General features: G+C 46.7%; 1 protein-coding gene across 4 annotated transcripts in view; it reads right to left on the reverse strand.

The window, feature by feature from the left end:
- Positions 1-815: 815 nt before the first annotated feature.
- The window catches only part of Bdh1 (3-hydroxybutyrate dehydrogenase 1), a 32,315-nt gene continuing 7,681 nt past the window's right edge, over positions 816-25,449 (reverse strand). For 3 of the 4 annotated variants that reach the window (XM_042668270.1, XM_042668261.1, XM_042668279.1), the window contains exons 3-7: positions 17,059-17,131; positions 15,995-16,105; positions 10,551-10,692; positions 3,726-3,878; positions 816-1,586 (exon numbers count right to left, since the gene is read on the reverse strand). In XM_042668270.1, coding sequence (XP_042524204.1) covers positions 1,117-1,586; positions 3,726-3,878; positions 10,551-10,692; positions 15,995-16,105; positions 17,059-17,131 — 949 coding nt within the window. In that variant the 3' untranslated portion in view covers positions 816-1,116. Of the gene's footprint in view, positions 1,587-3,725; positions 3,879-10,550; positions 10,693-15,994; positions 16,106-17,055; positions 17,132-25,449 lie in introns of all 4 variants that reach the window. The other variant, XM_042668275.1, reaches the window with a different exon arrangement.

The following is a 25,449-nucleotide window of genomic DNA, read 5'->3' on the forward strand; positions in this document are numbered from 1 at the left end:
AGGTGATCCATCAACAAAAGCAACCCTGAAGCTCTGCCACAGTAAAGGTGAAAAGATTCCATAGCACCTGGCCTTGATACCACTGCTTCATCTTCAGCTCCAACTAACACCAGTCTACCTTTGGCAAAAACTAAGCAGACACAGACCAGGAAATGTCCATGTAGCCCAAGAGCCACTCAAGTCTAGCACACATCCTCAAATCAGTAGAGAAATCTCAAGTGGAAATCCCCAGAATGACTCCTATCCCTTACACACAGCCGGAAATCACTGACTGCCAGCCATGAGTCACCAGAGCACCATAGCCCTGCAAAGAGGTACAGGGTAGGTACCAGAGGGGCACTGGCTCAGGTGAATTCACTTCTCAATCCAATGGATCCAAAGTGGCCTGAAGTATGGATGGGCCATTCTTAAGCAATAAAAAGGATAGTTCCACTGGGTGCCAGTGGCTGACACCTAATCCTAATCCTGGATCAGCCCATTCAGGAGACTGGGGTCATGGTTCACAGCAAGACCAGACAGGAAAGTCCATGAGATTCTTTTCTTCAATACCACCAAAAAGCTAGGAAGCAGTCCTGTGGCTCAATTAGGAGAACTTGAGCAAAAAGCCAAAGGAACAGTGTCCAGGTCCTGAGTTCAAGCCCTAGTACTAGCACAAGAAAAGGGAAGGGATAGTTTCATGTCTTCTCTTTAGCTACATATTCTTCATGAACAGAAAAGAAAAATCTGTCCTTTCAATTATAAGGCTGGTTTACAGATGAAACAAGACAATTTTTTGAACTAATGTTTTGGCTTAACGACATAAAGGAAGTTGGTACTCTATTAATAAATCAATTTTTAATGTACAGATATTTACCAAAAAAAAACCTGTATGAAATTGCCATGTGACAGATATGCACCATATTTGCCCTGAGGCTTAGGGGCCCCTGTCTGCACCCCCACTGTGAAGGCCTGAGCCATTTACCACATGAAGTCGGGTGGGGCTACTGCTATCATGGGTTTTCCTAGGGCAATGGCTAATCCATGAGTGGTTAATCAAGAGGTGACTATATGAACTGTCTTCCCCCAACCTACTTCCCCCCACCAGGGCTCATTGGACAGAGGCTGCCAGGAAATGTTTCAGTGTATATAGATCATGTCGGAGACTGCGCCAGGCATGTGGGTCATGATCTGCATTCGGAGCCACCAGTAGTAGTCCATGGGGTGGTAGCGAGTGTATGGGGTGGAGGCGGTCAGGGCATGTGTGACAGCATCAATGACGGAGGATGTGTCTGTGGAGCCACTGTTGCAGTAGGTCTCCATCTTGGCAATTTTCTCATCGAAGTATTTCTTGCCATAGTCCTTGCGCACGACCTCAGGCAGGTCATCCCACATCTTCTTGGCGATGGCTTGGATGCGCTCGGGGCTGTAGAGGCTGGTGGCAGCGATGAAGTTGCCAGGCTCCACCACACTGACCTTCACACCCAGCGGGTACATCTCATAGCGCAGGCAGTCAGAGAACGCTTCCACTCCGAACTTGGTGATGCAGTATGGGGAGCGGGCTGGATTGGCCATGCGACCCAGCATGCTGCTAATGTTGACCACTCGGCCTATAACGGGAAACAGCAAACACCTGCTCAGGTTGCATTGCTCTGTGATAGGACCAATTTGGAACCACCGAATCATAAGGCCTTCTCCTTCAGTAGCCAAGGCACTAGCCAGAAGCATCAGCAGCATCCCTGATCTTCCCTAGGGTCCCGGTGGTACCAGTACCAAGCAGGAGGGCAAAGAGGACCAAGTGAGAAGCAGGCTTTTATACCAGGAGGACACAGTATAAGTATACATGTGACTACTCAAAACCAGACAGAGCATGGAGCTCTATGTTGTTGGACTGCTAGTAAGTCCTTTGGGTAGTAATGCCATGGAAGAAAATGAAGGAAGGACAGCTATGTCAGTGTAGATTTGCACATCTACTTCATGCAGAGTCTGGTGCTGGGATGGCAGTACCATAGGATGTCTCCTTCCTCTCATGGAACTTAACGTTCAAGCTCACACAGTGAGATGGTCAGAGGGAAACACACGGGGAGTACTGACCCATGATGGCGCTAGGGATGGAGGTGGCAGTACAGAAGCAGGAGTACAGGAGTTAGGCTGCCAAGGGGAGCCTGGGCCATGCTGGAAGGGGAAAGGACCTTTGCTGATGAGCTCTACCTCAACACTGTGCCTTCCTAGACGAGCCCAGGTGTGCAGAGAAGCAGGCTAGGGAGCGACAAGGATTCTGCAGCTGACCTCAGGGCTGGGATTGAGGACAGAGTTTTGGGCACTTGGAGGAGTGGTGGACTTTGAAAAGTACTCTGGCCCAGGTCTAGCCTGGAGGTTCAGGGACCCAGCACGGCTTCTGTGCACAGCATCCCTAGGAGTGACCGGGCTGGAGACAGAGCCCATGCAGCCCAAGCTATCCACACAGGGAGGGACACAGCGTCCATCTTGGCACTACTAGGTCTGAAGTTATTGGGGGACTGGGTTTCCTTTCAAAACCTACAGCGGCACTGTTTGTTCCTGTTGTTGGCTACCTCTATGAATCTGTGTGCTATTCCAGGGAGAAAAATCAGTCAGTAACTTCTGAAGTGGTTTGTTAAGGAGATGGCTTACATGCTCAGAGGTTATGAAATAGGATGTTTCATCTGTCTTCCTTTTTTTTAAATTTTTACAATATTTTTATTTAATTTTTTTTTCGCCAGTCATGGGGCTTGAACTCAGTGCCTGGGCACTGTCCCTGAGCTCTTTTGCTCAAGGCTAGCTCTCTACCACTTTGAGCCATGGTGCTACTTCTGGTTTTCTGGTGGTTAATTGGGAGAACAAGTCTCTCAGACTTTCCTGCTGGGGCTGGCTTTGAATGTCAGTCCTCATATCTCAGCCTCCTAAGTAGCTAGGATTACAGGCATGCACCACTGGTGCTGGCTCCAAATTTTTAATCTTGATTATTATTATCTTAATCTAATATTACCCTGTCTCATCTTTCCAGTTGTGGTGTTATAATATAGTAGAGATACTAACGTGTCTTTAATCACATGCTATGATAACACGTCCACAGAGCACTTGCACAGGTTATTATTTCTCTAAGTTAGGTGCCTAGCATGAGTGTTGCAAAGTCTTCAGTACACAGACAGACAAGCTCTCAGTTGTTCTATTTTTTCTCACTTTCTCCTCTCTTTGCTGCTTCTTTTTGTTTTTGGTGTCAGTACTGGGGTCTAGGTGCTGTCCCTTAGCTTTTCCCTCAAGACTAGTGAGCTACTACCACTGGAGACACACCTCCACTTCTGGCTTTCTTTTCTTTTTGATGTTAATTGGAGATAATCTCACAGACTTTCCTGCACAGGCTAGTTTTGAACCTGAGTTTTCCTGAGTAACTAGGATTACAGGTGTAAGCTAATAGTGCTGGTTATTGTCCCACCCTTTTTTTTGAGACTAATACTGCTATGTAGCCTAAACTGGCCTCCAACTTAGGTCTTCATGCCTTAAGTGTTGGGATTATAACCATGGACCACCACAATGCCTGCTTACTCTCTCTCCCTAGCTAGCCATGCACCTCTGTCAACCTGTACCCCTAGGCCCAACAGAGTCCCAGAAATCAAGATCTTAGTCTTGCTGCTGTAGATGTTGGCTTGGACAGGGCACATGTCTCTATTCAGTGCAAAGAACACTAAAGAGGTCCAGGGGGGCAAGAAGATGGTATTTTCCCAACTCACCTTTAGCTCTTCGGAGAAGAGGGAGGAAGGATTTTGTTGTCCGCACCGTACCCCAGAGGTTCACTTCTGCCACCTCCTTGTAGGTCTCCATGCTGGTAAACTCCACCTCCCCAAATGTGGAGATGCCTGCATTGTTAACCAGGCCCCACATTCCTGGATAGAAGAGGAAATGTGGCCTCAGTCTCAGATGTCACCCTTGCCCCACTCTGCCCCCATGACTTCCAGCCCCTGTCCGAGGGCTCGCAGGAAACTTTCTAGGTAAGTTACCTCAAAATGCCAGGAGAAAAATAGAGGGTTAAATCATGTCATCTCTGCCTAAATTACCTGAGCCCATCAGGACACAGCCCTGCCAGGGCACAGCCGGGACCTTCCCTACCCTCTTCCATTCCCTTCCATACCACTCATTTCAACCACACCCTCAATCCAGTTATTCATGCAGGCTTCTGAGCTTCCCTTACGTCCATCCCCTTGCCAGAAGCCAGGAACATCTCAGGAACCTTCCAGGCCAAGCTCCTTCTAGAGGATTATAGAGTTAGTCTACCTTAAAGGATTAGGGTCATCCATTAAGTTAGGGGCTTAGCTAAACCTTGCTCAGGCCCCAGCCTGCTCCACTCTGGGAGCTTGCTAATTACCCCAGTCTCTCATCTTCTTCCTCTGAACTACGGTGGTCTGCTGGTTGCTACAGGTGGGTCTGGTAACTCAGAAATCCCTAGTCACCAGAATCCCAGTTGTATCTATCTGTCTGCTGTTAGAGGCAGAAACCAGTGTGAGGCTGCAGGCCTGAAGGACACTCAGGTGGACCTGGGCTGACTACTTCTTCCAAGATGAGCTAAAGGCCAGCTGGCTATTTTCGTCTCAGAGAATATTGGTGCTAGAAGGTTCCTGGAGTTCATTTTGTTTATTAACTAACCTTACAGTAAAGGAAACTGAGTCTCTGAGACCAAAGGACAGACAGGTTTCATTAGTAGGCTGAGGAGATAATCCTGAACTGAGGGGCAAAATACAGCAGGCTTGTCTGGCAGGACCTTCCTTGGGTTCAAGTACAAAGAGTGAACAGGCCAGGCTTTGGTCTCTTGCAGCTAGACATCCTAAGCGCCTTCCCAAGGTGCAGCCTCAGAGTTGAGCCTGCTTCCCAGATGCCTCTTTGTCTGTGGGAGCCCAGCCCTGCCATGATTTCTCAGTTGGTCATGGAAATGAGTTTGTGTAAATGACATGTAATTGTCCTCTAGTTGCTTTCCTTCCGTCTTGCTCAAATTAAAGCTTCATGAACTGACCTCTAGTGCTTTCTCCTTCAATTATGGTGAATTAAGGACATTTATTAAGGAGAGGAAATTGCTGGTTAACAGTGTCTCCCATGGTTGCTTCGCACTCTCAGTTCTCATCTTAAGGTCAACCGTGCTTCCCTGAGCTGCCCTCTCACCCCCTCCCAGAAGCAGCAGAAGCCCCCTCTACTTGCCAAGGCCCACACCTTAGCCTATTACCTTTTCTCCAATCATAAGCCATCAATCCTTATGCAACTTCAACTTTTCCCTCATCCCCAGTTCCTTCTCTTCAATTCTGTATACATTAGTCGTTTAACATACATTGACTAGGTGAACAAATGTCTACAAATACTAAGTCTCCACATCCTAAAGGACATTTTTATTGGTGATACTGGGTTTTGAACTCAAGACCTCAACCTTGAATTAAGTGAATGCTCTACTGCTAAGCCACACCTCCAGCTTTTTTTTTTTTTTTCTGATAGGGTCCCAGTTACTGCTTGCTTATGTACCTGGACTTCAATCTGCCTACTTACACTTCCCACAAAGCTAGGATGACAGATAAATGCCTCTGCATCCACCTATTGGTTGAGAAGGGGTTCCTGTAGACTTTTTTTTCCCCATTGGCCTGGCTAAGAAGAAAAAGGCTTAACTCCATTCTTCCTACCATAACTTCCTAAATAGCTAGGATTACAGGTATGAACCACCAGTGGCCTAGCTTAAGAGCCTGTTCTAACTATCCCACCCGCTTTCTCCCTCCCCATAGCTAGGCTTCTGGGGACACACTGCATCGACCCTCTGCATCCCCTGACACACTACCTTGGGGTCCCAGCCCTACTCTATGCTCTCTGGGGTCTCTAAGCGACTGCACGCTAAGGGCTCTGTCCCGAGTCTCCCCACTCTTACAACTCTCTAGGACTCAAGTCTGCTGATGCTCCTGGAAGTTCTTCCTTCACTTTAACATTGTCTGCGCCCTCCCAAACAGGTAGAAACTTGTACGCCAGAGACAGGAGCCCAGCCTCCTAGTCTCACACTGCTTCTCCTGAGGGATGAGGTGGCTTCCTATACTTTTTTGCCTATGCAAGATGGCACTGGTTTTTTGTTTGACTCAGGACCATCTCACACGCTCATGCTTACGGATATGCAGCTCTATATAGTCTTCTCCCACCTCCATGTAAAACAGTGACATCTGACGTTGTGCAAGTTCACGACTCCTACATGATGGCTCTGCTGACCTGAGGGGAAGAGTTGACCAGTAGCTCTCCAGTCCTAAGCCAATGTTCTGAATACCCCCATCCCCAGCAGCCTTCAGTCCCAACATCACCCCACCTCAGTGTTTCCCATGGCCCTCTTCCCCTACGCCAGCCTTCCCCTCTTGCTCTTTTTTTTTTTTTGGTCCGTCGTGGGGCTTGAACTCTGGGCCTGGGCGCTGTCCCTCAGCTCTTCAGCTCAAGGCAAGTGCTCTACCACTTGAGCTACAGCGCCACTTCCGGTTTTCTGGTGGTTTATTGGAGAAAGGAGTCTCACGGTCTCTCCTGCCCAGGCTGGCTTTGAACCGTGATCCTCAGATCTCAGCCTCCTGAGTAGCTAGGATTACAGGCGTGAGCTACCAGCGCCCGGCTCCCCTCTTGCTCTTGCCCACTAATTCCACTTGAGTGTCCTAAAGGTCCCCAGCTCCCCAACTACAACCAACCCCTCAGGTTTCCCACACTTACTGTACCTCTGCTAATGGCTTCCCTTTCATCTTTAACTCCTCTACTGCTTGGCTTTTCCCTAATGAATCACCCTGGTTAAGGTGTCAGAGATCAAGGACATTTAACATGACTGAAAAAGATCTGAATGACAGTGGCCAGGCCCTGAAATAAGCTTCCAGTTGGTCTCCAGATAAGCTCTATAACTCACAGGGTTCCTCCCTAACCAAAGGTATAGATGCTAAATTGTCCCCTATCTGGAGGAGGCAACTGAGGCTGCGCCTTTAGAACAGCCCCAGGGACCTTGTTTACCTACCACCAGCCCTGGGCCAGGCTCATCTTCCTTTTGCCAGACACTCTCTGCTTCCGCGGGTTTCATCCTGCAGAACTAACAAGGCCACTTCCAGGCTTCTCCCCATCTCATTACTCCACCTGAAAGCCTCAGCTGCTAGGCTGCTTTTGTGGCAGTTCTTCCTGGGCTCTCATGGTGGTCAGGTCTAGGGTGAGCACAAGGCAGCTCAAAGTACACATGCCCACATCACAGATGGGCAAGATGAGCCCCACATGGGAGCCATCAGGCACAAGTTTCTCTTTCCAGATTCATAGCATCATGCCTCAGGGCATGAAGCCAGCAAGTAGACTGTTTCCCAACCACAGCTTTTCCCGCCAGGTCAGGGCTATACCTTTTCTGGGACATAGCATACTACCCCATACTAGGGCTTAGCAAGTACTCAATAGATGTTTACTGACTGACTGGTAAGTAACAGTGCCAAGTCGTAACCACACCCACAGCCTGCCAGCTGCCCACTCACCCAGCTTTTCCTTGAGGGAGGGGAAGGCAGGGAGGGATGGCTCCAGATGCCCATCCAGCATCTCACAGTCCAATTGAGGGAAAGGGGCTAGTGGCAGATGGCACAATCCTCTTCATCTCACCTCCTGAAGCTGGCTCCCCAGGCTACTGTCTCATGGAGCTAGGATGAAGGGCATCAAACCCCCAAAATGCACCCCAGTGTTATGGTGGCACACATGGCTCCTGATATTCTCCTGTCTTGGTGCTTATGATATGAATCAAAAGGCATTATGGCTAGTAGAAACGTTCTAGGAAAGTGCCATCTGGAGTTCAAAGTCAGTACTGCCTGAGAAAGGGAGATTAGTGCTACTTTTCTCGTAGAGAGGAAAGGGAGGAAAAGGAGAGAAAGGGAGGGAACTAGAGGTGAAGAGAAGGAAGGGGAGGAAGCACACAAATTCATTATCTGACAGATTAACTTTCTTTTTTCAAATCTTGCTGGGTACTAATGCCTCACTCCCAGTTACTCAGGAAGCTGAGGTGTGAGGATAATGGTTCAAAGCCAGCCTGGCAGAAAATTCTGTGAAACTCTTATCTCCAATTAACAATGAAAAAGCTGGCAGTGGAGCTGTGGCTCAAATGGTAGAGCCTTGAACACAAAGGCTCAGGAACAGCACCCTGAGTTCAAGCCTCAGGATTGGCAGGCATGTGCACGCACCCCCAAGTGCACACACATACACCACCACCACCACCACCACCAATAACAACTTTCAAATCTTGTTCTAACAGATGCAGTACTGGTTAAGGTCATGGTGCATGGTTTACTCAACCTCTCAGAGTGCACTGTATGGAAAAGGCAGCAGGGAAAGGTCTGTGTGTCTTGGGTGCACCTCACTTTGTGTAGTTGGGTGAGGGCCCTGCGATCAATCCAGTACAGAGGACAGAGGTGTTTTCTATCCTCGTGGCTCTGAGTAGCCCCATTCTGTGCTCAGGTGGTGACTCCTTCAAGTCACCAAAGCCTCAGGCTGTAAATCAATGGTTCCCAGGAGCTGACTGCAGCTGCTTTCTCACCTAGTAGTTTATGAAGGCAATATCCCAGCTGCCTAGGAAGGGTGAGGGAGGAGGATTTACCATAGCCAGGACCAGGCAGGCTGGTAATCATCCCAGTGGGACCCATCCTGCCTTTTCTTAATGGGGCAGGAGTGCAGACTCTGCCTGTTAATTATTAAACAGATGTTCAGTGAATTCTACAATGCAGCAGCCTGGAATGGCCTATCTAGCTAGGGTAGAGTGGTGGCCCTGAGCTACAGAAATGACACAAGTGACAGTCTGCCTGCCCCTGCTCTCCACCCAGCTACTACAGTTGCTGCTCGACAGAGTGTCCCTACCCACTGTGCCTAAACAAGGTCCTTTCCAAGGGACTCAGGGGTCAGTGGCATAGACTCGCTCTTCCCTAGGTACTGCAGCAAGGACCAGCTCCACAAAGCCCATCCATTCCCCACTAGATTCTAGATGACCATGGTCCCTGTCCCCCAAGCTGGACAGCAGAGCCCCTCCTGTCACAGTCTTCCACATGGCTGGGCTGGAAGGACACTTGAATGATCACACTACAGGAACCTTCTGTCGTACTTGATCCTGTTGGCTACTAGCCCACTGATGGGAATCTGCTTTGCTCTCATAATTCAATGTTGCTCCTTTGGCCCACTGACCACCCTCCCTGGGGGACCCTTCCTGGAAATCTCCTCCCGGAAATCTTAATAAGAATCCTTATCCTTGAGCTATTCTCAACAATACCTCATCTAGTCTTATCTGAAGGTACCAGACCTTCTGCCACATCACAAGACCAAAACACAACCTTTTGCTACATCTACAAGGACACTACAAATCCGAAATTCTCAAATTCAACTATATTTAAACCCTAAAACCATCCTTGCCTGATGTATCTCCTATTGTTCCATGCCCTGTTCAGTGATAATTAAATTCTGATTGATCTGTTGAGGTCTCTGTCTCCTTCTTTTCGTCTGCTAGATCTTTCCTAACACTCCTAACTTGGTATTCCTTTAGGTTTGTGGAACTCTTGTCTAATCTCTATGACAGCTGCCTCCCCTCCCCCGCTACCTTTACCCCAAACCACTTACATTCCCTTTGAGCATGCCTCAGGGTGTCCCATGAGCACCTGAGCTTCTTCCCAGCCCTCATTCTGCCCCTGCAGTGGCGGGGTCTAGGTGTGTGAGATGGAGATCTCTCTTGCCTCTTCTACATCCTCATATCCAAGCCAAGTCTGGCCAGCTTGACCTTGAATCAGATCTGCCCATCACTGGGCTAGACAACAAATCCATTCTCTCTTTTAGCCCCACCTCTCACAGTCCTCGGAGGAAGCTTCCTGGCTGTCCCCTCAGGATAGCATCCAGGTTCTCAGGAGATCAGCCACACTCCTTTTACAGGGTGCCCATAGATGACCTCTTCCCAACTTCATTTACTACCAACATCTCCACCAGACTCAATTTAGAGCCAAGGCACTCACCAGGCTCCAGTATATCACAGACTGCTTCCCACCATAGTTCATCTTCTGTTTTCTTCTTAGCCTGGCCTTCCCCATTGTCTGGTGCACTGAGCCATTTCCACTACCCACCACACTTGAGACTGGACTCATCCCTCTTTCCTGGGCTGCTCTGCTCCCTGGGGTTTCAATCAGTTCCCCACTGAACAATAAAGTCCTTAGGGGAGACTATGTCTTGGCCATCTTTGAGACCCTAGTACTTACCCATCTCCTGGCTCAGAGTGGGCGTTCAATGAGCACTGGCTGAGCTGGCCTGAATCAACACATAAAGATTCTGAAGTGGCTTTGGACTATATTTTACCTTGCTGTATTGTACTAGCAGGTTGAATCCAATCCACTTCCTTCTACTATGCAGGAGGAATTAAAGCTACAAAGAAATGAGTCCTTTGGCAGGACAGGCAGGGCCCCTTCCAAATGCTACACACAGACACACAAACACAGACACAGACACACACAGACACACACACACACACACAGACACACACACACACACAGACACACTGCCCTTGAGACTCCAAGGTGCTCTACCTTTCTCTGGGTCATCCAGGATTGATTGGACTGTGGCCACCGCTTTCTCCACCTCCTCACTGTTACATACATTAAGTTGGATGGTTCTCAATCGGTCACTTTTCAAGTTGTCCAGCTCCTGGACTCCAGCATCTCCTTTGTCCTGGAAGATGAAGGGATACATGCATTCACATCATTCCTTCTTACTCTGGGGCAGACTAGAGACCCAGGCTGGCTGACAATAGGACTAGTGTTCTCTAGAAGCGCCCACCAGTACATGGTTCTAGCAAGCCCAGGAGCACTGATAATTATCCCAATGCCAAGGTAAGTGCACCTGTGGGCAGGATGGAGACCCTACCCCCAGCCTCACTAAAGCCTCCTTTCTCCTTGTGGGACTGCAAGCTTAGGTGAGTACAGATAGTGGAGGGGAGCCTGGGAGGAGAGTTCATGCCAGCTGTTGCCCCTGTGGCTATAAAATATAAAAGCTTATCTTTTTTAAGCTAGTAACCGGTATTTCTCCTAATTTTTAAAGCATTGGCAACTAATTCACATTAAAACAAAAACAATGTGGGCCAAAGCATGTCCACAAGTCATCTGACCAGAGAGGGCTGCCAGTCTGGCACCACTATGCTGAGACAAGGACCTACCAAGCTCCAGTTAGTAAGGGACCAGAGCCAGGCTCCAATTCTAGTTCAGTTCCTGGCCACTCAGGTGTGACCTCAATAGATACTCAGTTTTTTTTGGATACAAAACAAGAATACTACTACCTGTCCTGCATAGATCAGTATAATGCGAAAATCAATTTTTCAAAAACTTGCTAAACTAGAAAGCACTATACAAATTCAACCCAGTGCTGGTGGCTCACTCCTATAATTCTAGCTACTCAGGAGGCTGAGATCGAAGGATCATACTTCGAAGCCAGCTATGGCAGAAAAGTCTGTGAGACTTATGCAATTAACCAGCTAAAAGCCAGAAATTAAGATGTATGGCTCAAGTGGTAAGCGCTCCAGCCTGAGTGAACAAAACAAGAGGGTGAGACCCTGAATGCAAGCCCTGGTGTCAACATGCATGTGCGCGCGTACGCACATGCATACATATACACACACACACAAATCAAACATGACAAAAATGGGCTTCATTTTGGAAACCTTTCTTGGGCTTCTGTGACATCCTGATGCTGTGCTAGGAACTGGAGACACAAAGAGGAAGAATTCAGTCTTTGTGCTCAGAAGTCAAGTTCAGGGAGATGACCATAGGAGGGTGGCTGGCTCTGGAAACCTATGGTTGGTAATAGAGTCATAGGAGGCGCAGCACTTCAGTGGAGAAGACAGCTGAGGACAGCACTAGATGGAGTACTTCTGGACGAGGCAAGGTGCTGTCACCACAGGCCATACATTATAGGCCAAAAAAAGTGGTGGATGTGAGGCTGGAGCAGTGGGCAAAAGTCTGCTTGGGGGTACTGCCTCAGCTACTAGCGGGTCTTAGTAAAAGCAGACATTATTTCCTGAGTGTTTGCTTGCTGAGCATGGTGCTAAGTACTTGGCATGCTTTTTGTCACTAGCCCTACCATCAAGAGGGAGGCTGTACGCTCACATGCCATCCTGTGCTATTATACATGTTTTTCTCACTCAATGTGAAAACACTAACAGTCATAACTTAACTGGCAGCAAGGTTTCTGAGTGGTGAATGGAACAGTGAACTGGAGAAGCTGCAGAAGCCAGGGCTAGCCCAGGGTTCACATAGCTTGCAGTGAAGAATAAGCAAACACAGAACAAGCAAGGCAGGGGCAGGAGCGGGATGTCAGTGTGCATTAGGGCTGGTCAGTGGTCTGCACCAGATGGGCTTCATCCCAAGCACAGGGAAGCCACGTCACACAATTTCAGAAGCAGCTGTGTCAAATAGTGCTGAATATTGGAGACTATCACCCTGAGGATGAGACTTGAGGGGACATGGATGTTCTATGTGTTCCCCGAGAACAGAGTCAAGGTCAAGAAATGAAGTTTGACTCAGAGTGAAGAGTGTGTTTCTCATGGCATGCAGGGACTGCCCAGGAGCGATCAGGCAATGTGCTGGAGGAGGGGCCCTCCTGTTTGGGGACGGGGAGGAGGGACAGGGTACAGACAACACAGGTATCAGAGGTGGCTCTCCCTCCACACACCTCCTACCCCTCAAGGGTCATGGCAGTTTGGTACCTGTCTCAGGGAACCTCCCCTAGAAGCCCATAGAAGTCCCGAGTCTCTGTCCAGGCCTGGATCCAGGAAGGCAAGTTATGCCCAATCTTCTCTGCACATAGCAGCCATGGTGGACGCTCACTGAGTCTAAGGCTTGGCTCTAACGTGACCTGGATGTGCCAGCCTTCCCTAGTTTGACAGCCAGGTACCAGCTCTAAAGGATAGAGCTTCTGGACTGCTCTCATTCTAAGGGCTCCCCAAAACATAACACCCTGGGTACTGTCTTCCAGTCCTGGCTGGGAGTTGGGGTGGGGGGAGGGAGCAGCAGTGCCTGGACATCTCTTTTCCACAGATGGCATGTGACACCAGGAAAACACATATGTGGCTTTAATATGCCTTTAATGGGGTGGTCTTTCCAATGCCCCCTTGGAAGGAACCTAATAGTCTGCACCTCAAAGAGGTTGCTGACATTGTTTACAGACTATCTCAGAGACTTGCGAGTGTCCTTCCTCTTCTCCCGGCTTAACTAACCCATCACCATCACTCAGAACACTGTGGACTCTCCTTAGACCTCTCCTTACGGTAACCTCACACTAACATGGTGATATTGCTGATGCAATCCCAAGAAGAAGCCCCTCCGTCCTTCTCCTGTCAGACAATCCCAGGAACCAGCCACCCCCAAGCAGCCTCCACACCCTGCTCTTTGTAGCCAGGGGCTGTCAGCTTGCCACAACACCTTCCACCTGCTGGCTGTGGACGCTGGTGTTCTGACCCCTCTGGATCCATCAGCCCACAGGCCAAGGCCTGACTGCCTGGGCCATACCCCAGCCTGGTTCCCCTTCCCAGTCTCTGAAGTATATCCATTTATCCTGCTGTTCAGGGCCAGGCTTTGGCCCTGCAGGGTTGGTGTCTGGTAGACTTGGTCTAGTATTGCTTGCTCTCATTACCTTGTTAGGCCTCACCTGTAAGGTTTTCTGCCCCTGAACAGTATTTCAGGAAAGTTCTGGAGTTTTTCCAATCATATGACTATTTGTTTAAGGATCTAGCCCAACTCAACCTACTAACAAAAAACTGCAAACGAGCTCAGTTGGACAATCAAACTCCAAAATCTGTCTCCAAATGGAAGCCTAGGGGAGTATGGAAAGCCAGGAAATGGTAGTGGAGGTTCTTTCTCCCCATTTCCTTTCTCCTTTCTCCTCTCCTACTTCTTCATCTCTGACCTTGTGAAGGTGGGCCAGCCCCGAGGACAGAATCTAATATGCTGAGGCAGCCTGTGTGCTGTGACCTTGGGCTGTCCAAAGCAGAAGAGCTGGCTCTGCCCACTTGAGTGTACCTGAGTGTATGCAGAGGCCCGGTACCTTGGAAGCTCCAATCCACATGTGCCTCCTGTAGTTGGAGACAACCTCCTAGCCATCTCACCTTACATTGAGTCTAGCCAGTCCTCCCTGATGTCCACACAGGGCCAGGCAGCTGTGCCCTGCTGTCCCTGCGCAGCTCTGCTCACTGACCACCCACTCCAGCCTCATTCCCGGACCTTTAGATTTCTTTTGGTAAACACCAGTGCTACATTCTGTGGGCACCAGCTCTCCAAGCAGTCCCCCAGGCCCATGCTTCCCACCTGGGACAGGAGGGGAACAGTAAAGCACACTGGCAGCTCTTTCTAGCCTCTGGACCTTTCACATTGCTGAGGCAGGGGCTCATCCTCACAGAAGAGGCTTGTCTACTCGCCCATGGTGTTGTATCAGGTGGTCTTGAACTTCAGGCAGGGTGAGGACATATGTCATGTGTGAGAGTTTTTTCTTTTTTCTTTCTTTTCTCGCTCACTAGGGTTTGAACTTAGGACCACACTTACTAGGCAGGCATGCCAAACTAGCCCTTTTGCTTTAGGTTTTTTTCATATAGGGTCTGTGTGTCTTCCCAGAGCTAGCCTCATTCCTACATATACCTCCTACATAGCTGGGATTAAAGGGGCATTCTATCACGTCCAGTGTTTTTTTTTTTTTTTTTCTTACTCACTTATTGTCTTCTTTTACTCAAGGGGGCTTCAAATTGATTTTGCTATCACTATCTCCCAAGTAGTTGGGATTACAAGTATGAGCCACTGAGCCCAGCTGTCTGTGAGCATCTTGCCACACATATTAGAAACAGCGGAGAGAGGAGACACCAGGCACTATAACATTTTCACGATAAATGGAAGAAAGATCCAACAAAGGAGCTGAGGAGAACCAGAGGGTATGAAAACCAGAAGCAACACGTCACAAACAACAGTGACTGATCTGCTCCAAAGCTGTGGAGGGGGAGGGGAGGGGGGGAGAAATGTGAATGATGTGGCCCGAGTCAGTGCATTTGGTGAAATGGGGCTGTTGGCCATGCCTGGTGTCAGGGCCTGCAGGGCTTTCCTGGCCTGGTCCTGTCATGTGTGCCTCCTCTACCTGGATGCCAGGCTTTCACCATCTTGAACCATTAGTGGTGCCTGGATATGTGACCTCCACCCATTACAGGCACTCTTGTTTGTTCTTCCAGATGGTGATGAGACATCACCTCCCACAGGGCTTTCCACAAGGATAGGGTACAGATCTGGACCCCACAGCTACTTCCCTCTAGCACTCTGCTCCAGCCACAATGGCATCCTGCTGTTTCTCCAACACGTGAGACATCAACACATCCTCATTACCTGCTCTTTCGCTTCTTTTGGGTGAGGCAGCACTAATTCATCTCTTTGGTAAAGTCCTTCCTTCCAGAAAGCTGAAAGCCCTTGAACATGTCCACACACACTCTACCTTCCTTTCCTGCTCTGCTTTTCTCAGTGGTTCTGATTATCCTTCCCAGCAGCAGTTTACTTGTCTTATTGTCTCTGTTCCTGCCTTGGATCTAAGTTCCCCCAAAGCAAAGACTTTTCCCAGCTTCGTTACAGGCTACAAACATTGTCAGCTCACTGTGTGTGTTGTGTAAATATTTGCTGAATGAACAAGCAGATAAGAGTGGCAGAGGCCTAGTCTTGATCCAGGCAGTTGAAAAGAAAATAGGATGAATAGGTAGATGATGGATGTATGATAGTGATGAATAAATGATGGATAGATGAGTAGATGATGGATGGATGATAAATGGATGGGCAAATGATGAATGAATGACTGATGGATGGAAAGGCTATGAAGAACAAGTCAGACTGAGCAAGTAAAAAAAGGTATAAGCTATTTTAAGCAACAGATGAGCTAGAATGTAATTTTTTTCTACCAACTACAGAATAGTGAGTCTTGTGGAGGCCAATAGTGAAGAAGACAACCCTTCTCTTACCTTCATCAAGCAGCCAGCAAACACAAGGAAGCCTTTTGAATGCAGATGCTTGGCCAAGGAGAACCCAAATCCACTGTCACAGCCTGTGATCAGGACAGCTTTGCTGCCAGCCTATCAGAAAATGAGAGTCCATGTTAGGAATGCAGTGTCCTGTGGTAGTGACTCTGCCTCCCACACACGCTACGCAATGGCATTAGTGTTTGATGACTAGTCTAGGCCTCACCCTCCCACCTGGCTCTTGTGTGGAGAAGTACCAAACACCAATGTGCACTGAAAGGAGCCCAGACTCAAGATAAGACCAGGTTCCAAGACAGACTCTGCCACCAACTCACAACTCACTGTGCTGCCTGGGGAAATGACTCGTGCTTTGGGGACCATGATCTTTCATCATCGGAGATATATTTACTAAGTTTAGGATTTACTGCACATATGTGATTTGTACCCAGTTCCTACTAATTTACAAGAGATGTATGAAACCTAGGATCTCCAAGCCTTAGAGTGAGTAGGATTATTACTCCATGTTACCAATGAGGCATGAAAGTTTCTTTAATGCCCAATGGCGTTAGTGACAGAGCTGCAGCTGAAACTGGGGCCAAGAGATCCCAGAGTCTAACAGCTGGTTACACCCAGCAGGCCTCCACTGATATCTCCCTGGCTGGAGTGCAGCTTCTTTACTGATGGAAGACTTTGGGAGAAAGTGGCTCTGTGGGGCTGGGAATGTGGCTTAGCAGTAGAGTGCTTGCCTAGCATGCACAAAATCCTGGGTTCAATTCCTGAGCACCACATAAACAGAAAAAGCTGAAAGTGGCACTGTGGCTCAAGTAGTAGAGTGCTAGCTTTGAGCAAAAAGCAGCTCAGGGACAGTGTTCAGGTCCTGAGTTCAAGCCCCAGGACTTGCAAAAGAAAGAAAGAAAGGAAGGAAGGGAAGGAGGGAAAGAAAGAGGGAGGGAAGGAAGGGGGGAGGGAGGGAAGTCAGAGTGTCCTGAGGGTAGCTCAGGAATGATTCCCAGAGGGAAAGGCCCTGACCATGCTGCTGGTTCCCATGTGGCTGGGCTTTCACTCACCGGGTTCACCTCACTAGCATAGGTCCGACGGCTGATCGGGGTAAAGGATGCTGAGCAAAGCAACAGTGCACGTCTGCAAGAGAACATGAAGCCATGAGCATGGGGATCTGATCCCTCCTTAAACCTTTTTCCCAGGACAAAAGCAGCTCAGAGCATCCTGGGCCACCACCACCTGGTCCAGTGTAGCAGCAATCACCAGAGCCAGGCTGGTATAGCTCAGAGGCAGGCCCTTTTCCACCAGGTGTTGGGTGGTAGACAAGATGCCAGCGTTTAGGTTGTTTTTCTTAGCCACTGTACAGGAAAAGACTTCCTTAGAATAAAGTCATTTCTGGAAACTACTTCTGCTGGGAGGCTCTGCCAAAACTTGACTGACCTGTCATCACTCTAGTATAAAGTTCCATGTTTTCGTTCCAAGGTGACATAGAGGGTAATGCTTCAGACTGATCCAAGTGTGGATTATCCTTTCAATGACACAGCTTTTGTTAAGGCCTTCTGCAAACTCAGCATCCTAACTTTTGACTGTCTTAATACATGAACCACCATGCCAGCTTAATTGTTGAGATGGTGTATTGCTAACTTTTTGCTTAGGCTGGCTTCAAACTTTGTTCCTCCTATCTCTACCTCACAAGTAGCTAGAATTACAGGTTTGTACTACCATGTCTGGCCTAATTAAACTTTTGAACTTTTAAACTGCACAGATTCATGTGCAGCTAAGAAATAGTACAGGGAAAAATCCAGACATGGTGGCCCAACTCAGTAATTTACTTACTTGGGAGAGAGAGCAGAGGATTATGGTTCAAGGCCATTAAAAAAAATCCACAAAACCATCTTCATCCAATTGCTGTATAAGTAGCAGGAGCCTATTATCCTAGCTACAAGGGAAGCACAATGGCTGGGCACAGTGGTGTGCACCTGTCATCCCCAGTAACTCAAGAAGCACATGGGAGGATTTCAGCCCAGGCTGGACTGGATATAAAGACACTGTCATGAAAATACACAAGTGGTAAAGTGCCTGCTTAGCAGGGACTTTAGTTTACAGGGACCCAAGTTCAATCCCTAGTATGATTTAAAAACAAATTACAATACACATATCGGGTACCTTTTACTCAACTTCCTGTAATAGCAATATCATTCCAAACTTTACAACCATGCTACTAGCATCCTTCCCTTTTATAGCTATACCCCTCCCTTTCCCTCCTTAAGCAGTAACCTGTTCTCCCATAATGTTGACATTTCAAGAATATTATAATGGAATCTTACAAAACGCAACCTTTATGGTTTGGCTTTTTTCACTCAGCATACTTTTCTGGGGGTTCACCAAGACTGTGCTAAGTTTTTCCTCTCTGTTGCTAAGTGTGTGCCCTAACATGGGAATCAAATTATTTGCCTACTAGAGAACATCTCAGATGTTTACAGCTAGTATGAGTACAGCTGCTATAAATAGTGCAAGCCAGGGTTTTGTGTAAACTCCTGACTTCTCCTGAATACCCATGGGCATTCAATGGTCACATGGTAGTCAGATGCTATTTCTTAAGCAACTGTCAAACTGTTGTAGCTCAGGTGACTGTGTACACTGTGTCCCCAGCAGCAATGAGGAAGTGACTGTTTCTCCATCTCTTGGCCAGCATCTTTGTTTTGAAACCATGTAATAATATCTCACTGTGGCTTTACTTTGCCTTTCTCTAATAGCTAATGATGTTGAACATCTTTTCATGTGTATTTGCCATCTGTCTTAGTTTGGACTACTAAAATGATATCACAGTATGAGTGGCTTATAAATAACAGACTGGCTTATAAACAGCAGGAATTTATTTCTTGCAGTCTGGAGATTGGGAAGACCAACATCAAGGAGGCCAGCAGACTGTGTCTGATAAGGACCAATCTCCAGAGAGCGAAGTCTTTTTATTGAACATCACATGGTGGTGGAGAAATGGGTGGCTCAGACCACTATGATAACGGCACTAATCACATTGGTCGGGGCTCCTCCATGACCCACTCATCTCCCAAAGGCCTCATCTCCTAATAGCAGCCTGGTGAGTTAGAGTGGCAACATGTGAACATAGGTGTCTGGGTGGGACCCATTTAAATGTCTCTTCACATGTTCTATCGACATTTGAATGCAACGTGGATTCTTTCACTGTTAAAACTGGCAGGGGGCAGGAATCTATAGTAGTCCTAGATACTAATTGTTTGTTACATATGTGACATAAAATCTTTTCTCCTAATCTGTAACTTGCTTTTCCATTCTCAAAACAGGGTCTACTTTGGGAAAAGTTTTATTTTTTTGTCTGATCCATTTTTCATGGGCCAAGCAAAAAAACAAAAACAAAAACCTCTTTGCCTAAACCTAGAACCTCAAGATTTTCTTCTATATATATTTTTTCTAAAACTTTTATAGATTCTGTGTTTTAATATTTAAGCTCATGGTGTGTTCTGTATGAGATGTAAGACTTAGGTCAAAGGTGATGTTTGCCTGAGTATTTCTCATTGCCCAGCAGCATCTGGGGTGTTATCTTCTCTCCATTGAATTGCTTTATGCTTTTCTCAAAAACCAGTTGGGCATGTTTGTGTGGGGCTAGATTTGCTCTTCTGTTTAACTGAATATGGATATCTATCTGATTTTTCTTTTTGAAAAAAAAAAAAAAACTTTATTCTAGTTCCTTGGTCTTTCCCTATAAATTTTAGAAGAATCTTACCTTTACAAAAAAATTTTCAGAAAGACAAAACTGCCAAATGAACCTAAAATGAGTGTGAGGGAAACCACATTCTCCAGTCTTCTTTCTGATCCAGCACATACCTCCATTTTCACTTTTTCCAGTGTTTCATGGTTTGCAGCAAAGATTCCTGGACATGTTTGGTTTTCTTAATACCTAAACATTTCTCTTTTCTCTTTCCTCTCCTCCCTTTCTCTAAATGGTACTGTTTTTAATTTTCATATTCACATGGTTTTTCAAAGTCTATAGGAATACTATTGATTTTTGGGTTCACTTGTATTCTCCAAACTTACTAAAAACTTAACTCGCTAGTTCTAGAACTGTTTCATGGATTCTTGGGAACCTTCTGTGTAAGTAATCATATAATTTGCAAGTAAGAACAGTTTTATTCCTTTTCTTGCCTTGGGGCTCTGGCAGTAACTACCTTACTCTATGACGTAAATGAGGAGAGCAAGCACCTGCTCCATGTTTAGTGGGAATCCAGGATTCATACCTATATTCCCAGCTACTCAGAGAAGGCCAAAACCTGTAGGATCAAAATTCAAAACCAACTAGGACAGAAAAGTCCTGAGTCTCCATTTCCACTTAACCAGTAAAACATTGAGCTGGAGTCATGGCTCAAGTGTTAAAACACCACCCAAGAGCAAGCAAGTTGAGAGAGTATGAAACCGAGTTGAAGCTCCAGTACCAGCTAAAAATATTGAAAAACTAATAAAAGCAAATAAGTAAAATTGGCAACTACTATAGCCCTGGAGAAAACACAGGCTCATGATTTAAATGCTACTGAATTTGCTAATAACTTAAGGATTTTAAAGTATCTTTATTCATGAAGAACATGAACCTGTAGTCTTTTTTTTTCCTACTATCTGAAAGACTTGCCTTTTCCTTTCTTGGCTCAATCTTTTTAAGTACCCAAATATGGAATATGAAGTACTGACCCCCACCCTGTTTTCCCAGGTTCATACAGATACCAAGCAGGCTGTAAGTACAGACTGCCTGACGCCACCAGGGCAATCTATCTAAGCCTGGCTGTAAACACTCCATCACGGGCCCAACTGAAAAGCCCTTGACCTAGTGGCTCTTCACTAACCTCTGCCTCCTTGCTGGACCCCATAAAACCCCATTCCTGAGCCCATCTCCTTACACAAACCTCCAAACCCTTGGGAAGGTCTGTATCCCTTGCTGGCAATAAATAGTCCTAGCGTGTTGAGATCAAGTCTGGCCTGTTCTGTCCTTTCTCGTCCACTTTCTTAACACTGTCATTATTGAGTTTCGTAAGTGAGATACTACTAGCTTTATAAATAAATTGTTAGTGTTGAGTGGACCTGGGAGGCCCAGCTCCCTACCAGGCCTCTACCAACACCTTCCTAGCTGGGAGCAGTGTGTCTCATTTGTGATGGGATGGAACCTCCATGCAGCTATCCTCCCCACAAGGCGGATGACAGTCCTGGCTCTCTCTGACACTCTCCTGGTAGGGACTGAAGCCCTCAGCACAGCCTGGTGAGATGACATCTGGGCACCCCTTGCCTTTACTGGTGTTGGTAGAGTGAGGCCACAGGTTTTTCTGTGATGCGTGGCCAGAATAGAGCAATCACTGTCTATCCATTTCCTACCTTGCTAAGCTAGCTGATCCCTTGACTAGAGGAGCAGACTTCTGTTGAAGCTCTTTGGGTCAAAGCTCTGGGGTTTCCAGCCTGTCAACTTCTTCAGTTCTAAGTCAGGATTCATGAAGCAAAAAGGAAACCTAGAAAAGTCATAATGGGTCCTGAGGGCTTCAAGTCCAATTCCCTCCTCTCTACCCTTAAAGAGTATTTTCATGCTGGTTTAATATAATATCCAGGAGCACTAGCTTACTCAGCCAGAGGAATGGAGAAACTTCTAGACGTGGAAGTGCTGGTAGTAGTTAAGTATTAAACCAATAATCATGCATGAGGAAGTATGGGTAAGTGAGGAGCTAGTCACAGAGGAAAGGAGATGGAAGATAGGCTTAAATTTTTGTGGATACTGTTTTCTGCCATTTGAATTTGGTACCACATGAATACTTCACCTATTCAAACTAGCAAGTAAAAAATATATTAAAATGTGTTATTTTAGGGCTCAGGTGTAACTCAGTAGTAGAATACTTACCTAGCATATGTGAGGCCCTAGGTTTGATATCCACCTCAAAAAACTCTGTTATCCAACATTCCTAAGAAAATTTTATTTCATTGGACAGAAACAAAGAACCACTAGGAAGAAAAAGACAAAGTAACACTCTGTCTTTTTGAGTTGCCAAAGTCTGTTATTGTGCATGGATAGCACATGGAAGAGTGTGGCCTAGTCCAAGAAAAGTTAGTTGAAATAAATTTACCCGAAGAGAACCATTTTGTTTTCTGGTGACCTCCAGCATTACCCAAAAGGCAACTAGGTGTGGTGATACACACCAGTGATCCTAGCTACTTTAGGCAAAGGTACAAAGGTCATCAGTTTAAAGCCAGCCAGGTGGAAGTACGACTGTCTCAAAAATAAAATAAAAAAAGCAGGGTGCTGTGGTTCACACCTGTAATCCTAGCTACTCAAGAGGCTGAGATCTGAGGATCACAGTTCAAAGCCAGCCCAAGCAGGAAACTCCGTGAGACTCTTACTTTCAACAAACCACCAGAAAACCAGAAGTGGCACTGTAGCTCAAGTAGTAGAGTACTAGCCTTGAGCTGAAGAGCTGAGGGACAGAGTTCAATCCCCACAACCAGCCAAAAACAAAAACAAACAAAAAAGCAGAAGGGTTAAACGTCTATAGTAAGTGGTAGAGTCCTTGCTTAGCACACCTTCAATCCTTAGACTGAATCTTGGATTTAATCCCCAGTACCACAAAAAAAAATCAAGCCCCATAGAACTATGTCCCTCATGGAACTAGATCATTTGTGCTTGTCTTCTTATGGGTTAGTCCCTTAGTACTATGAAAAAAATCACAACAATAAGCTTATTTCAGACTGACTTGCTGTCAGATTGTCTCTAACCCACCTCCCCACATGGAATATATCCAGTCTGGAACGTGATGGCTTCTGGGTGCCTTATACTAGCCTTTACTACTTGTACTCAGTGGCATATTTCTCTTTTTTTTTTTTGCCGGTCGTGGGGCCTGAATTCTGGGCCTGGGAGCTGTCCCTCAGCTCTTCAGCTCAAGGCAAGTGCTCCACCACTTGAGCCACAGCGTCAATGGCATATTTCTATGTCTCCAGAGACCACAAAGCTCACGTTCTCTCCACCCAACCCTGAAAGGCAGAACTCACAAGATGGATGAGTTGGGACTCTGACAGTACTGGACAGCTCCAGCTGGCATGAGGGTGTCCTCCTGGGCACCGCCTGGCTTCTCAGCCTTCCCCTCTCAGTCACTGCTGGCAGTGCCTCATCCACTCTAGTCTCACACTCCTGTTGGAACCCTGAAGTCCTGTCTGTGGCTTGGGACGATTCCTCAATTAGAGACTTTTGGCCTGGGAAGGCCTCATTGCCTTAGCTCTCTCATCTTTAGTTAACAAGCACCTAGGACGTTAGTTAAAATGCAAACTCTTATTTAACTTTAAATACTAAAATAGTAAAGTAAAAATAAGGTCAAGTGGCACATATCTATAATCCCAGCATTTCAGAGACAGAGGCAGGAGGATTGTGAGTTCGAGGTCAACCTTCACCTAACACAAGAAGAGCTAGCTCTGTTTTAAGAGGGGGGGAGGGGAAGGACCCAACTCCCAGGTCCCTCCCACTGATATTCTGATTCAGGGAAGGGATGGCCTGGGGAATCAACATGGTTAATTCACCTCAGATGACTCAGTACCAAAGGTCTTGGGAATCCAGGGAGATTTTGGGGGCCCCAGGTTATTTAGGAGAATCATGGGAATGTGATTATGACTGTGTGGTTATACTGTTAAAAAATAGTTCTTACCATTCAGAAATAGACACTGAAGTATTTGCAAATGAAATACCATGTTCAAAACTTACACGAGCGGCTGGGAAGGTGGCTCAGTGGTAGAGTGCTTGCCTTGCATGCATGAGGCCCTGGGTTCGATTCCTCAGCACCACATAAGCAGAAAAAAAAAAGCCGGAAGTGGCGCTGTGGCTCAAGTGGTAGAGTGCTAGCCTTGAGCTGAAGAGCTGAGGGACAGCACCCAGGCCCAGAGTTCAGGCCCCATGACCGGACCAAAAAAAAAAAAAAAAACTTGCACGAGTGAAAAACAGTCCAAGAAAGGTGAGGGAAGAAAAATCATAGTGACATAGATATAACAAGACTGGCCACAAGCTGATTGTTATGCAAGCCCAGGTGGTTGATGTGCCAGGGATCACATGTCTGTTTGAGAATTTCTATAAGATACCTCTTAAAAAATTATAGATAAGTTTTAAAAATGATTCCCATGCTTGGTTTCATCCCTGAACAATTAAATCAGAATCCCCAGGGTGAGGCACAGAAGTTTTCTTTTTACCACACTGCTCTAAGTAATTCTAACCTGCAATGAGAGGTGAAAACTAGTGTCTTAAGGGGAGAATACAAACTTTTCCCCTAGAAATTTCTTCTTTGGGTGTCTCTAATCTCTCTGCACACAAATCAGCTATAAACCACAGACCAAGTCAGCTGTGGTGACACTGTTTGCTTGCCAGTAGCCATGCTACCGTCTTGCCTCACTAACATGTAATTTTGTCACCATGTGTCCTGTTTTCCCAGACTATTGTCTACCTAATGGTCACGTAACCTCTCCTGACCAATGAGGTACAAGCAGAAGTGGCTGCTGGGAGTTTCCTATCACAGGGACTAGAATATGAGGTCCTTTGCAACTGAGACTCAAACAAAATAATTAGGCCAAAGTTTTTCCCCAGCACTAAGCCCTTCTGTTTGAGTATCAGCACAGTGATCCTCTGTGCCAGCCTCCTTCCACACCAGGCTTTCTCTCCCAGATTCTGCTGATGACTTCATTCTGAGGACACTGAATGCATTCTAACTCAGTTCTGCCCAAACCCCCTCCCCCATCCCCCAGCCTCATTCAGGCTACTCTGCAGTCCATCTGAATGATCTTCAACATCCTGGAGACAGATTTTTCTCTCACCTGAAATAAGCCAAGAGTCTAATTAGTGCTTTATTTCACTTTGAGGACAAAACTTTTTTCTTTTTTTCTTTGTATTAGTCCTGGGGCTTGAACTCTAGACCTGATCATATTCTCTGAGCTTCTGTGCTTAAGGCTAGCAATCTATCACTTGAACCACAGCTCCACCTCTGTGGTTAATTAAATATAAGTTTCACTGGGTGTCAGTGGCTCATGCCTATAATCCTAGCTATTCAGGAGGCTGAGATCTAAGGATCATGGTTCAAAGCCAGCCCAGGCAGGAAAGGCCGTGCAATAAACTACTCAGAAAAAGCTGGATGTGGCAGTGTGGCTTAAGTAGTAGAGTGCTACACTTGAGCAAAAGAAGCTCAGGGACCATGCCCTGCACAGAGTTCAAGCCCTAGGACTGGCAAAAAAAAAAGAAAAAAGTCTCATGGACTTTCCTGCCTGAGCTGGCTTCAAACCAAGATTCTCAGATCTCACCTCCTGAGTAGCTAGGACTTTGGCATGAGCCACTGGTGCTAGGCCAAAACTTTTGGAAAAGTATTTTAACTGCCTTTGGGATTATTTTTTCCTCTTTAAAAATAATTACCAGAAATTCCCAAAAGCCA

This window comes from Dipodomys spectabilis, unplaced genomic scaffold (genome assembly GCF_019054845.1).
Source record: "Dipodomys spectabilis isolate Male_0828 unplaced genomic scaffold, ASM1905484v1 ptg000017l, whole genome shotgun sequence".
NCBI lineage: Eukaryota > Metazoa > Chordata > Mammalia > Rodentia > Heteromyidae > Dipodomys > Dipodomys spectabilis.